The sequence below is a fragment of the Anas platyrhynchos genome, chromosome 3, assembly GCF_047663525.1.
Source record: "Anas platyrhynchos isolate ZD024472 breed Pekin duck chromosome 3, IASCAAS_PekinDuck_T2T, whole genome shotgun sequence".
NCBI classification, from domain to species: domain Eukaryota; kingdom Metazoa; phylum Chordata; class Aves; order Anseriformes; family Anatidae; genus Anas; species Anas platyrhynchos.
Genome location: NC_092589.1, coordinates 51,956,820 through 51,972,990, shown reverse-complemented (window position 1 = coordinate 51,972,990; position 16,171 = coordinate 51,956,820). Strand labels below are relative to the sequence as shown.

The 16,171-nt window shown below is 38.1% G+C and overlaps 1 protein-coding gene across 2 annotated transcripts in view; it reads right to left on the bottom strand.

Annotated features, from left to right (window-relative positions):
- Positions 1 to 14,350, bottom strand: part of ADGB (androglobin) — a 111,961-nt gene extending 97,611 nt beyond the window's left edge. For both annotated transcript variants that reach the window (XM_072035896.1, XM_027454322.3), the window contains exons 1-2: positions 14,072 to 14,350; positions 375 to 510 (exon numbers count right to left, since the gene is read on the bottom strand). In XM_072035896.1, the coding sequence (XP_071891997.1) occupies positions 375 to 510; positions 14,072 to 14,256 (321 nt within the window). In that variant the 5' untranslated portion in view covers positions 14,257 to 14,350. The remainder of the gene's footprint in view (positions 1 to 374; positions 511 to 14,071) is intronic.
- Positions 14,351 to 16,171: the final 1,821 nt, after the last annotated feature.

Here is a 16,171-nt window from a genome sequence, read left to right as displayed (position 1 = left end):
AACTTTGCAAAGATGGATGCATCAAGCTTTTTTGCCCCCAGAAACTGCAAAGAGTTTGCTCCAGCCTGTTAGGACAGTTTGGCTTCTTCCCAAATCCCCAGTTTTAATTATGTTATGAAATAGATCTGGGGGTTTGGGGTTTTTTAAACCATTAATGTTCTAACAGTGCATACTTACATTAACAGATGCAACAATGAAACAATGCACAATGCATTTAGTTTATGCATTTAATTTGGTAGGCAACTATTTAAATTTAATGAAAATAAAGTTGGAAATGAATATACTTATCAATGACAATTACTTTGAGTTATTGAGAAATTAAAGAGATACAAAAAACAACATGGTAAAAAGAAATGCATTTGTGTCACACTTACTGAAATAGGACTTTTTCCAGATTTTTCTTTCTCTTTTCCAACTTTTCCAGCATCCCATTTTTCTGCATTCAAGTCAGCTTCATTCCATTCTGGCCAAATAGGAAATCTTGAATTACCTACTTGATACGTAGATGTCCTGGGAAACAACCAGAGAAATGAATAAAAATGAACAGTATATAATGCAAACACAGTAGAAAGATTTTAATCAAATAAGATACTCTTATTTTTTAACATAATATAATAAAAATAGTGTTAGTAATTACAATACTTTTTGTCACTAAGATACGCGAAATGCGTATAAACCAACACAAATATTTTATATGAGGAATTCTGCAGAAGTAAATGGGACGGCTGAAGAACAAAAACAGAATTCTAGGGCACAGTTTCCTGTAACTGGTAAGTAACTGGTGCTCTGTTCTTTTTGTTTGTTTGTTTGTTTTTGCCTTTTTGTTTGTTTTGTTGTTGTTGTTGTTGTTTTGTTGTTGTTGTTGTTTTTTATTGTTTTGTAATCTGGTACTGCACCATTCTTCCTATTTCATACATTCCTCAAATATTTTCCATTTCTACATTGGTGTATAAAATTAGAAAAAAAAATACTCTCTTTACCAGCCTCCCCCTGAAAAAGTTACATCTCATATAATCTTGCTTGGCATTAGATAAAAATGCATCAGCGCTCACTGTCTCCATGACTGTACTTTGGAAGTTCAGAAACAAACAAACAAAAACAGAGATTCCACCATATCAATGACTTCTTCAAGGTTTTTGGCTAATTATTTGCATATGGATATATTGAGTTTTTTGTTGTTGTTGTTCTTTCAGAGATTGCTGTCATTTCTTATGAGAAAGTTAGCAAAGGTGACACTTTTTGCATCTAAACCTTGTTTAGGTTTTATTTGCTCTAAGGTTCCATTGCTTTATACCTATTAAACCTTCTTCCTAGATTTCCAGGTCTGTTAAGATCTGCTTTGTATTGTCATCCTAAGAAAAAAATACAGGTGTTTTGATGGACATAGTACATCGTATTGGGATCTCTAGTTTGGGATTGAGATGCAAAATTGAACTTAAGTTTTGATTGGCTTAATTACTACTCAGCAGCCATGCTACAGTTACCATGTACGCATCTGCTAACTTCAGTTGTGCATTGATGTGTGTGTGTGCTTAAAGCATATTTTGGAGAACTAAAAGACTGAGCATTGGCATCTGAACAGCAACTATTAAACTGTTAAACAAACCAGCCATTGTATCTGTAGTATGATACATTTAAGTGGTATGGTATGATGTGATATTTGCATGCTAGTTTTTCTGTAGATACAATGATTGTGACATCTGTCTTCATTCAATTCACTCTATTAAAATTTATTTATCTATCTCCACAGTGGGATATATGTTGCTAACTGTCCACAGGCCAATGCTTCATCCCATATTAGTGCTCCACGTGGTTGTTCTAGATGGTCACCAACATTACTGGTAGCATGTCCTAAAGATTAAAAAATAAACCACAAATTAGATCATAACAATACCCCAATAGAATACCGAATCAATTTGATTCTCATAATTTTCATTTTATCTCTTGGAGACTGTTGCTACCCTAGAGGTAAAGTTGCAAATCTTTTAACTTGCATTAAATACTGTCTACTATTTTCATGAAATGTTAATAACCATCATACTCTAGAGCATAGTTTCAATCATATCCCAGAAAACACACTATTAACCACACACCTGCTATCACCTTGACCTCACTTCTTGCGATGGTCAATAATTAATATAAATGATTCAGTAAAAGGACATGATATTTAGGTAACTAATACTTGGCAGGACAGTGAATGAGGCTCAGAGCTGAAACTTTTACCCTTTTATCTCTTATCACTCTTCTGGATGCTCTGAACTCCTCAATATGTACAGAAGAACAATGTGAAGGAAAAGATGGAGATAAGGAATGTCACATCTCATATTTCCAGTTGGGAACTAATGTTGAGACACAAAGAGATGAGAATTTTGGACTCTTTCCAGGAAAAGGTAAAGAAAAATGAGCCCCTTCCCTTGGATTGCTTGAGCAGCTGGAAACAACAATTTCTGGCCTCAATAAAAAATTTAATTAGGAAAAAGGGCAGAGAACAAACAGATGGTTCATATTCTCCTCCAAAAGTCCCCTGGTAGGAAAGCTGCTGAACTTTTTTCTTAATCTCTTCAAAACCCAAAGGAAAAATAATAAATAAATAATAATAATAAACTCTGAAAACTTTAACTATGGTAGTAAGCGGTTTTAAACTCTAATCACTGAAATGGTTTTTCAAAAGTAGCATCTGAACACCTCTGAAACTCATGGTGGAAACTACGGCAACACCCAAGTTCACAAGGATCTGGAAAGCATATGAGAACTTTTAACCAAGTATCAGTAACTCCACTGCAAAATGATTTGCTCTTTTTCGTCATACATATTGCCATTCTTCAGAAGAATGAATTGAATTAGTTATGATAAGATAATAAGGACCAAGGGCAATACAATTATTACTATTAATACAGTAAGCAGTAATTCCAAAATAAAACCAAAATATGCTTGTGTTATTTATAGTAACTTTATTTTTACATCAGACAGGGGAGGCAAAACTTAAAGGACTTTGTAGAAAAAATTACACTAGCCTAAAAGTTCAGAGCTCTCATGGATGGGGGAAAGAATCAAGGCATGAACACAGTTCAGGTACAAGGAGCAGAATAAATAATTGTAAGGCATCTAAATTCTAATGACATTTACTTGTAAAACCTTTGACAACAGGTTTTGTATCACTTCACTTTTGTCTGCTGAGGTAAGCCTCGTCCAGGATTTTTTCCTCCAAAAGTACAGTGTTCTACGTGAAGCTAGATCAAACTGTAGAAGATTAAAGTGATACTAAAAAGAAAAGATGAATACCAAGTGATTATATTTTATAGGCATGTCATTTTTAAAGGAGTTTTTTAATGTGTCACTACTTTGAAGTATAGTGCTCATTTCTAAACGTAGCCAACATCCTTGTAGTTGTCAGATGAACAAGTAGACTTAAGTAATTTGCCAAGAATGAGACTATTTCAAATACTTCTGCAGACTTGCTAAGAGAGTGTTCACGAAGCCTCACATTCAACCTTGTGAGAGAGAAATCTGGATTTTTTCTTATTATAATTTGCCTGTATGTTAATGGGAGGTGAGATGGTAATTCTTGGTTTGCTTTCCAGTCTATAGAGGGGGGAAAAAATGTTATGTGCCAAGTCTCTTGACCCAGTTGTACAGGTGTTTCCTTGAGATTTTTTTCAAAGAAGCATGGTAGAAAGATACAAAGTATTAGTGTAGAAGCATTATGTGTTTCAAAACTTATTTTCAAGTTTGCTGTCTGTATTTTCAGCTTAATTCCATTTGTTGCCCTATAAATATTGTTCAAATTTTGGTCTTTAACACTTTAAAATATCAGCTGAATTTCTTACAAAGTCTGGATCAGTTATTATGAACAAAATTTAGACTTCTGGTATTTTTGCTCTTGATTCTAAAGAGCTGTCAAAAAGTTTTTATATAGAATGAAAAAAAAAGGCAAAAAAAAACCCTATTTAGCATATTTGAAAAATGCACTTGATAATGAAAGGTATTATATGGCCTGCAAGTCATCCATCTGCCAGCCTGCCCACACTAGAGGTCAGGTAAACTTTTAAAAACATTCTTCAATTATATATATATATATATATACATAAAATATATATATATATAAATTTACATTCCAAGAGCAGAACACTGAAGAATAAAATCAAGAGTTGCCTGCCAAAACAGAAACCTTGTAATATCTAGCTCTTAAATAAGCATTTTTAATGAAGAGAGACAAAAGTATTTTGTTGAGGATAGCTTTATCATACTCACTTTTAGAGATGATATGATATACTAAGACAAAGCTAGAGTCATAGCAAGTCCTTGTAAGAAGAGTGCCTGTTTCAGGTGACAATTCCAGTCAAGAGAGTTGATCTCTGACTAATTTTTCCAAAGTTGTTGACTCTGGGATGTGCTGCAGATGCAAATGATGTCACCTGAACTAAATTCCTTGTTTCAAACAGTGGAGGTGACAGGTCAAGTGAAACGAGTGCAAACTAACATGGGCGCCAAGAGGTCATAGCTGCGTCTTGTAGTCTGTCAACATCTACATCCATTTTGCAGATACAATTTCTGTTTGATCAATGCACTGTCCTTCCAGCTAGCAGCAATTGATTACAGCTTATATAGTTCTGTTAATGATAACGCTTCAGGGTCATGAGCTGCCTGTCATTATGATAGATCTATAAGGATCTCTGTTCAAGGATAGTCAAGGAAGGCAAACCAAATATTAGAAGACATTAGGAGCAGGATGCCCAATATTTGAGAACAGTATAATGCCACTTAGGATATTATGGCTTTTGCATGAAATATTGATTGGTTCCAGCTGCCCTAACAATGTAACCAAAACTTTGGAAATTCAGTGACAGGCAACAGTTCAGAGCATGGAGGAGTAGCAAAGTGTAAATGTACCAAATAATGAATAGTATAGACAAGAGTGAATTATTTATCTGTTCTCATGACAAAAGAAAAATAATATATCTAACATAAAACACAGCAAATTTAATATCAATAAAAGGAAAACACCTGACCACTCAAAATATTTAGCCTGCAGAACTCCTTCACACCAGATGCAACGCAGGAGAGAATAATCATCTATGTTTACTGGAAAAGCCTATCTTGCATAGCACATACCTCTGTCAAGCTCAGGACAACAAAGGAAAAATGTCCCTTAGTCCCTTTCCATCAGAGCTCTGTGTGAAAAGCCACTAACAGTTGGATCACAGAGCATCCAACTGGTTCTGGTTGTTCTCTGAGGCAGCAAATTGCAGATCTCTTTTTAAATCCTTCTTTACTGCTCCTGACTCTAAGAAGTAATCTGAAGTCATGTTTCTCCAAATACTTGTACAGCACCCTAGAAATTATGAAACTAGTAACTATTCTGAGTTTGCTTCTCCCAGTGTTTCCTGCTGAAAAGATTAACCTGACCTTAGATTCAGCTGTAAGAATGCTGGGAAGATTGCCACACCTCTTTCCAGACTATTTTGGTACTCAAATGTTTTTTTGTTGTTCTCATGTTTTTGTTGTTGTTGTTGTTTTGGTTTTTTGTTTGTTTTTTAAATATGGCTTGAGCTTTGCTCCTTTCATTGGCATTTCTTCCTAGTTGGCTTCTGTAAAATACTTTTGTGCCTTCTGTATGGCAAATGGGTAATTAACTAAGAACTAAAAATCTCTGCATGACAGAGCACCTCAGTACTTCTGTGGTTTTAGGTCAACTCATTTACAAAGCACTTACAGTGCCTTGACAAGAACACCAGGAAACCCCATTTCTTCAGTGCTGTTAAAGACAATTCTGTTTAAGTAGATGAATCCACAGCAAACAGAATATCTAACATATTATTTTAGGAATGCTTTCCAGTTTCAAAGCACAATTATTATTATTTTTTTTCTTTTGGCAGCACTATTCCTGCTATATAGTTCTCCTGCTGGAAGCTGCTTTTCTTTATTGCACAGTTCATTCTAGACATATATCTTATTGCATAGTTCAGTTAATGGCTCATGGACAATGCTTGCCTGCAAGATCTTCTGACAGTGCTTAGAGTTACAGGGAAAGAATGACCTATAATTAGGACCAACAGAGAGTATAGCATTTATTGTGATATTGCCACTGATACATGACTTAGTCTATTCATGCCCATAAGTCCATGAAGTTTGAAGGCATCACAATAGGCTGAGTTCTTAAGGGGTTTATTATTTTAATTACAATTAGCAAGAAAAAACAATTTGAATACATAATTTTCTAGCTGGAATGAAATGTGGTTAACCACAAATTCAACATACTGGTAGGCTAATATATAATATGTTTATAAACTTACAATATGTTTATCATATTTACTTTGGGAAGAACCTATTCTCTCATCTCAAAGAATGAATCTCAAAAAAAGTTAAAGGAAGAAGAGGAAAAAAAATAGCATTTACAAATTCACTATAAAGATAAAATTATATGGAGTTTTATTATACAGAGTGTACACTGAAACATTTCAACCAATGAAGCAAGCTCTTCATCTTTTTGGCCAGAAAATGCTTACACAGAAAATTCTAGGTGTGCTTACCTTTGTTTCTGAGACTAACAAAAACATCAACCTCAGAAATATGTGTTATGTACAAAGAAATAGACAAGAAAAGAAAATAAATTAGAAGTGGATGTTTTATGTTCAGGCAAGACAATGCAAACTCTCCAGTAATGACTCTATTTTTTGTTGGATTACAATTTAATATTAGAACAATAAGCGTTTGCAGATGCACATTGATGCAGTAAATATCTTCTCAAGAAAAATCATGAACCAGGGAATTTCATCCAAATTGAACCTAAATCATTATGTATTTACTCACTAACATTCCTATGTCTGGAGAAAGTAAGCAATTGCATGATGATATCTTTTTCCCACTGTTTCAGATGGTTAAGCTTTAAGCTACAGAGACATTTCTACTCTTTGGCTTTGCAGCTGGAAGCACTGGAATCCTGGGCCATTACAGATTTATGTTGCTTCTGAATTATTTGAGAGAACAGGGAATGCTTTGTCATAATGGCACCACAAACAGTCAATAAACCCTTTCTAGCCCAGTTTCCAATAAATACAGAAGAATTAACCATAAAATGGATATGGCTAATCCAAAAATTGCAAACATATGGCATCAGTGATAAACTGGACTAGTATCCTCAATGTCTGTTGTCCAAAAATTTAAATCTGCTTCAAGCCTCTAGTGGAACTTAATCAGATCCCACCAAACCACGCTTATCTCTATTTAAAATCTTTACCAATGACATAGACAGTGGGATTGAGTGCACCCTCAGCAAGTTTGCAGATGACACCAAGCAGAGTGGTGCAGTTAGTACAACAGAAGGAAGGGATGTCATCCAAAGGGACCTGGACAAGCTTGAGAAGTGAGCTCACCTTAACCTAATGAGGTTGAATGAACATGTCCAGCTGTGAGGTGCTGCACCTATATTGGGGAAATCCCAGACATGAGCACAGACTGGGAGAACTCATTGAGAGTAGCACCACAAAGAATGATTTGAGGGGTCTAGTGGACAAAAACCTCAACATGAGCCAGTGGTGTGCTCTTGCAGCCCAGAAGGCCAACTGCGTCTTGGGTTGCATCAACAGAGGAGTGGTCAGCAGGTCGAGGGAGGGGATTGTCACCCTCTGCTCTGCCCTTGTGAAGCCCCACCTGGAGTGCTGCATCCAGGGCTGGGGCACCCAGCACAAGAAGGATGTGGGGCTGTTAGAGTAGGCCCAGAGGAAGGCCACAATGGTGATCAGAGGTAATCTTTTCCACAGACTTTTTCCATGTAAATTTTTAGCACACATTACAATTTACAGTAACCAGCAGTAGTAATCCAGCACAACACTGAAAGCACCTTCAAGTTCAACCACTGTGCAGTTACCCATAAGACATGAGGTTTCCCACTCCTAAACTTCAGTCAATCTAGTGGGATTCCAAAAACATAAAAAGTTCATCTATTCAGACTCTATTCTCTAAACCACTACTGTAATCTAAAACCTCAGGATATTTACCTGAGAAACACACCAGAAGTAGATAAAACCACAATCATACACTTGCTGACTCCTTCTGCTAGGTCTCTGGGAGTGCAAGTATGAATTAGCAATGGAGCTTTTTTTTTTTTTTTTTTTTCTTTTTTCCCTGTTCTTACTGTCTCAACCTTTAATCTTAATAGTAAACATGAGGTAATCCCAGGCTTTGGTGTAGCATCCCACTGCACAACAGCAATGCAGCAACCTGCTACTCAGTGCAATCAGGCACACAGCTGAACTTCAATCATTGCTTCCAGCCAGTCCAGGCTCCAGCTTGTCTCTGCAGGTGCTGAAGGATCCATCAGCAGTAAATATTGCGCTTAGCTACTGCTCTCCCTAATAAAATCTCAAACAGCACTCTGACCTTCTCCTGTACATTGGGAAGTTGTGCCTATGCTACAATTATCCCTACACCACTTGCCTCTCTTGGCACTGACCATTAACTCCTTACTTTTGTCCCTAATAACCCAAACACTAATTCAGATTTTTCTTTGTGCTGGCAGGTGCTGATGACTTCAGTTTAATTCAGAGAACTGGGCTCAATGGCATAGACTTTCATCAAATTCATTTACAAAGCATTTCGATTCATTATCATTGTTACTAGCCAGAATCTTCAGTGGTGATATAAGCATCAATTCCAGCAATTCACTGAAGCTGTTGAAACCTGGAAAAGATCAGATTCTCAGTAGCCTCTAATGGTGCAATTAAGGAAAGCTTTAAGGACAGCTGTTCTTTTGAGCTCTTCAGTCTGTCATCTCTAACAACTGCATAGCTCCTGAAGGGAACAGCCACCTAATTAGAAAGCAGTAATGAAGAGAGACGCAATGGAGCATCCTGCAGATTGACCTATGTGAAGTCTGGCTTAGAGAGTAAAAAGGAAATCTCCTGCCCTCTCTGTATGCTTCCAAAGTCCTGTTCCAGTACTGCAGTATAATCCACCAACAATCCCCATTGATTTTTCATATTACATATGCAATCTGCTGACTACTGTAAGCATTTGGGAGGGGGGAGAAGAGGGGGGAAAGAGAGAGAGACTGGTCTGACTGGAAATCTATCAAAATAATTTTAAGGTGATCAAAATATATTGTCCAGATATTTGTACACATTACTCTCAGAGGACTTCTACATTAGTTTTACCTATAGTTGTTAAAATGATGGGACTGTAATTCTTTATGGTAAGCCTTGACTGTTCTGATGATTTGTTTTAAAATTATATTTAAAAACTATTAACCTTTTTTCTTTTCTTATACTGCTGATAGTTCTATTCAGTATTTCAACCACTGGAGACACATGAAAACAAATACCATTTACTAGTAAGAAGACAGTATTACAAAAAAGACAAAATGTATTTTGTCCCTGCAGCTGCAAACTCTGTTCAGAAAAAAAAAAAAAAAAGAAAAAAAAGAGAGAAATGAGAGAGAGAGAGAGAAAACCTACTTTGCAATTGCAAAGAACGCTAAACTAATGGGACAATATTTTCTCAGGAAGCTTGCAAACTTCCATTTCTTTTTTTCTGCTACATGAACAGCAACATTACTGAAGTTCTCATGCACAGACTTATGCAAAATTTGGACACTAGAATGTGTACACAAATTTACTGAACAAGCTTAGTAACAGGATGAACATAATAGCTATTTCCTTGTCATCTATTTAAGTAATTGTCATACATACAAAGAACACAGCTTCAATCTAATAGCATGCACATAAGAATATTTACTTCTAACCTCCACAACCCACTAAAAAGACTTGGTTAACTGTCTTTAATAAAATATTCACAATCACTATTATCATTAGTTTACTATTAGCAGAAAATCATTAAATGAGGAAACACAGATTAATCCCTCCAACACAGAACTGGCAATCAAAGTGAAGACTAAGTCTTAGGGTTACACAGCAAATTTGTCCTATCACTGTGTTCAGCAATTTTAATTAAAAATATAAATAATAGGAGCAGCAGTATTAATATTTTGTTCCAGGGTAGACTCCTGCAGAATCAACTCAGTACTCTGATGATTTTTCTTGACAACAGTGATACAGATCTACAGAATAGATTTACTATGATGCAGATATTCCTTACTATACAGAATCTATTTCCAAATAAAGAAATAGCATGGATCTGTCAATCTGTCTGCGTTCCTATTATGCTGGTATGCACATCACAAATCCTATGACAAAGGGGAAAGCACTCCAGAAGCAATGCTGAATACTGAAGAAGGAAACATTGCTTCCATTTTGCATAAATCACAGACTACAGCTCTAAGTTTCAACCATAAGCCTGATCGAAATAAAAAGCTCCCTGTAGACTTTAACAGACTGTAGTTCAGCATTTGAATCTGCCTAGTCGCTCACTCTCTCCATATAAACTTTGTGGTGTAAAGCAGTGCTTTCCAAAGTAGGGTGTGGAAGAAAAAGGAAGAAAAGAGAGCTTCAGTATTGCATGCATATGATTTACAGATAAATTAATATAAGTATATTGAGGGAGTGTGCTCACAATTTTTATTGATAGTAGTGTACAATCAAGAAAGGTTGTAGACCACTGGCTTACAGCACAACTAAAGAAAATAAATACATTTCAGTGTTTAACCTTTCACAGAGACTAGGAATGCCAAAATATTTTTGATGTTGGGTTTGGGGTACAAATTCCCAACAATCTGGGAAATAAGGGTCTTTATTTCATGCTAAAAGCAAGAAGAAAGGCTATTTAAGTTGTCAAAATGTTCTCAAGGGCAAGCTCTTAACCCCAGTATGTTCAGCTCCCAACCGTCAACAGCTTTCACTGATTTCAGCAAAAGCAGACTTCCACCCAGAGCTCTGAACAGAGTACTAAGATGTTTTCCCCAGAATGATTATCGTACTGAAAATAAACACTGTTACAGAATACAGCCTGTAAGCAACCCAAAATGCACCTACAATTTACAGAGCACGCAAAACAATACGATTGAAAAGATAGCAAGTGCTGAATTCAGACTTGATTTTCCAATGCTTTACAGCGCTGTGCTCTACAGTTTCATGTGAAAATTGTGGGCTACCTTTCTTATAAAATGTTTAAGAGAAAAAGGCTAGGCCAAAGTTTAAAATAACCTGTCACTAGCTTTTCTTGATGTAACTCATTATCTACAATTCAACAGACAGTGAAATTATTTTTTCCCAACAGCCTGAACAGCAGGATTTATCAGGTAGTTTGCTGAACTTGGCATGACATGCATTGTCCTAAACCAACCACTTTTTCTTCCTTCCTTCAATCCATTCACCCATCTATCCGCCCATCCACCCATCCATCCAAAAGGCCTTAGTGATATTTCAGGATGACAAAAAATAAATAACAATGACCACGGACAGGTTAGTTAGAAAACCAGGATCAGAACTGCTATAACATCTAGCATTTTACTGGTGAGTCTTACTCTAGCTGGAAAGAGCACAAAGGAGAGCAACTAAACACAAAAGAGATGTTATGGTTTAAATAGAAGTTATTAGTTTGATGAAAAAAAATAATCTGGGTTACAAAGGTTCTGCATTACAATCAAGTGATTGTAACAGTCTTCTGTAGGCTACTAACCTGTCACTAAACCACCATTAGGACATCTTCAAGCTACTACTGCTTATGTAAAACAACCCTAGTGAAATGAGTAAATATTCCTATGCTAACACTGAATTAACACTGGCATATACTAGACATTTGTTCCCTTACAATTAGATGATAATTGCAGAGTGAGAGATACATCATGTCTCTTGCCTTTTAGGTCCATCAAGAAATTTCAAATATATTACAAGCATATCTCCTATTCACACTCCAGAGGCGTTCCAGTAAAACTTAATATCATTCAAAACAGTTGTAATTAGATATTCTCCAGTCTCAACTTGACACAGGGAAAATGATTTTCTAATCTTATTTATCCATCGTGGTCTCATTTAATAAAGCTTAAAGCAACAGCGTGCTAAAGAAAAAGATTCTGTTCTAGATATTCTGATACAAAATAACTCATTTTATATGAATGATTCTCTTAGAATTTTTCTATGATATGGGAGAGAATGAATGGTTTTACTATATAAAAGTACATATTTTTATCATCTCAAAAAAAATCTTACACTGTAAAAATGCTTATTATGGGAAAAAAATCTTTTGGATGACAGCCCAATCAATTTTACATACAGTGCGAAGTAGGAAAATAGTATTTTACCTGTGCTAGAAAATTCAGCTGTCCCTGACAGCTTAGATATTGTCAGAAAAAAATTGATATACTGTTTGAAGTAAATGTGAGGGGCAGCATGGCTGTGGCTAAAACAAGAAAAAAATAAGTTACTGAGCAAAGGGATACAGAGAGGAAAAGAGAGGAACTAGAGATGCTGGCTGACCACAGCAACAGCAAAGATATCAAAATGTGAATCAAAATGTAAAATGTGAAACAGAAGTATGAAAATATGAAACAAAATATTTTGTTGCAAAGGCTGGGTAACTGGATATAAATTAAGAAGAAAGGAGCATTTTAAGATTGATTTCAAGAGAGGAGTAAGTGATAGGACCAACACCTTTATTTATGGCAGGAAAATGAAGAAAAGGGCATGAGCACATACTTTGTGTCACTAATGTTTGTTTGTGTTTTTGTCTGAATCCAGACAGCATCATGTGTGCACATTTACATAGTTTAGGTTGAGAAAGTTGCTCAAAAGATAGAAATATAGAATTCATAGATCAAAAGAGTAATAGTGAAAGAAATTCAATGTTTTCTGTTCGTTATTTGTCTTTGCAGGGAGAAATACACATTTTCACAGAGGAAAAATTTGCATTGAATACCAAACAAACAAACAGGGAATAGTTTTAAAATATTTCAAGAGATGCTACTTACACAGAAATATTTAAGAAATGAATATATATATATATATATCCACCTAATTTCCTGAGATTCATTATAACATAAAACAAACATTCAAGGGATTGGGAAATATGTTCTCTTCCTGTAAATGAAATTGATGTGTTGTAAGGGTCATTAGCCATTTAGCCCTGAAAATTTCAGCTAGCTTAGTTCCTCCAGCTGATGAAAATGGATGGCAGCATGTGATCCCCAAACTATCCTCCCAGTTAAAAGCCCTGAGGTTTTTTAAGCCCCAAAAAACTTTTCAGTGAAAACTCAATGCTGTCTGCTTCTTACCATAAATCTAATGCTTTGTAACCATAAGTCTAATGCATCTGGAACAAGATGATCTTCAGGGTCCCTTCCAGCCTGAACCATCCTGTGGTTCTGATTCATACTCTGAGCTGTGGCCAACACAGTGTCCCTCACGTGTAGAAACATAGCCATATCACAACATGACCTATCATGTGCATGTATGATCTCATTTCTGCTACTCTCTTTAAGGCTCAAGACACACATTCTGACAACAAAATCTTTTTTGGCAGGATATCACTACCTGACAGGGCCATAACAAGTACCATAGGAGAAAGAAAGCAATGCTTCCACATAATGAGGCAATGGGCACAAGCAGGGACACAGGCTTCCTCTGAACATGAGGAAGCATTTCTGTGCTCTGTGGGTGACCGAGCACTGGCATAGGCTGCCCTGAGAGCCTGTGGGGTCTCCAGAAGCTGCCTGGACATGGTGCTGGGCAGCCTGCTCTGGGTGTCCCTGCTTGCACAAGGGTTCGGAGCAGGTGACCTCCAGAGGTCCCTGCCAATCTCAGCCACTCTGCAGTTCCGCAATTCACTGACAAAGCTGAACCTCCAGTTTCAAGAATGAAAACAAACCAAACCAACAGCAAACAACCCACCCCCCCACCACCACCTTTCGCGTTTCCCCTACTTTCAACCAAGCATCCCCTTGAGCAAGCAAACTTCCATCGCCCTGCCGGTTTGCACGCCCCCTCCATGGCACGGTCCCGTCCCCTCCGAGCAGCGGGGGCGGCCCGGGACGCGCATGGGGTCCCTCGGGGTGCGCATGGGGCCGCACGGGGCGGCTCGGGGCGCGCCCCCTCCCGTCCCCGCGGGGCAGAACGCCCCCGGCCCGTTACCGCCGGCGGGGTCCCCGCTCCCTGTCCAGCCCCCCGGCTCCCCCCACCCTTACTCTTTGGGGCCCAGGAGCCCAGAGCTGCTGCGGCTCCCGATCTCCTTCTTCTTGCCGCCCTTGGAGCCCATCGCGGCGGCTGCCGCCGCGTCCACCGCGTTGCCGGGCGACCTGGACCCGCGGAGGTAGCGGGTCCAGCGCCGCCCCACGGCCCAGGGCCCCTGCGGCCAGCCTACACCCGGCATCGCGACCCCTCGGCGACGACACCGGCGGAGTCCCGGTGGCCGCACCAGGCGGCGGCTGCCAGCGGCGGGGCGCGCGGCGGAGAAACGGGGGGGACACGAGGGAAGGGCACGAGGCGGAGGGGGGGGCGGGGGGGGAGCGCAAGCAGAGGAATGCCGCTGGGAATAGCGGCTGCGTGGCGACCCAAAAGGTGGCAAAAAGGAAAAGGCTGAACTTTGGCGGAGGCAGAGGGGTCTGTTCTGAAGCTAAGCGGCAGCTTCGAGGGTCTTTCAGAAGACAATTTGGAAAAAAAAAATAAATAAAAAATAAAATAAAATTAAAAAAAAATAATAAAAATTAAATTAAATTAAAAAATAAAATTTAAAAAATAAAATTAAATTAAATGGAAACAAAGTGTATTTTGTTATAAATGTTCTAATCACACAAATAAGCCTATAGAGAAAGAGTGAGAGGAAAAAGTACCCATTTGGTAGGAAATGGAAAAGGAAAAGGAAAGGGAAGGAAGAAAGGAAAGAGAAAAGGAAAAAAAAAGAAAATGGAAAGGGAATGGGAAAGGAAACCAGTCCCAGAGCTGAAACCAGCCCCAGAGCTCGAAGAGCATTTAGATTTGAAGTAGACAAGCATTTATCTTTTTCATATCAAAACAACTGAACTAATTAGTGCCTTATATGATGCCTACAATTACTGGAGTGAACAGAGTTTCACCAAGGCCACGTAAACCTAACCCTTATCAGCTGCTTTTGGATTCAGCAAATAGTTGACTTCAACTAACCTAGGAGGACTTTTTCAGACACAGTCCAGATGTTACACTATCCCTAACAACTCCTATCAACTCCTATCTTCTAAATAATTCCACTTTTTTGCTATTTCTCAATCTGTAGTGCATGACAAAAAAACTGTGATAGAACAGATCATATGTGCTCACTCAGCCTTACTCAGTGTTTCTAAAATATGAAAAATCAATGAAAATGTATTTGTCGAGTCACAGAGGACAGGAGTAGGTCAAAAGATATATGGAAAAGTATGCAGATGTTGCTACATCTAGAGGCTTACTTTAGACAAGTATCAGGTCTTGATTTATATCAAGATGACAGAAGGTCAAATATATACTTTTATGTTTCAAAGTGAAAAGCGCTCCAGCATCTTTGCATTTCCTTCAGCGTTATGTCCAGCAGCATCCATTTTAAATAAGGTACCACGGGACACTTCTCACTTGAGAACCAAACAAACATTTCCTGTTTGTTTATTTTCAGACCAAGCTGCTGGCCTCCAGACAATTATTCCATCAAATATTGATCAGGACATGCAGGTGAATGATGGCAGACACAGAGGTGAGTTTGGACAGCTGGGTACAGCTTCACTACCAGTGCAGGGCTCCACACCTCAAAGAGTTCTCCTTCATGCTTGCAGATTGAGGCTGGAAATCACAGGACAGAGTCTGACCAAGAGCACAGGTAAAACCCCTCAGCATCTCTGTGGCTTCAGTCTTCCCTTCCCCATACTCACTGGGCAGAGAAGCTAAGAGGCATTCCCTCTTAGTAGGAAAATTTAATTCCTGATCCCACTGCAGGTGACCAGTGAGGTTTGCAGCATCCCAGCAAATATGAATTCTTGTAATACAATTCTGTGAAAGACATCGGGGAAAAAAAATAAATAAAATGAAATTTGAGTCCATGCCTTCTCACAGAAACCACCCCTATGGCCCCCCGCTACCAAAACCTTGCCACGTAAACCCACTGCATGTACACATTTTGGGGTGAAGAAGGAAGAAGGACAGAAATCAGAAGAGAATGTGTGTAAGCTCCAGAACTCTTCATTCTTTGCTGTGTTAAATCATACTTGCTACCCATGAAATTCAAAATGCACCTTTTATCATGAAATTCTATGTGCTTAAAAAAAAGGACATTAAAAACATGT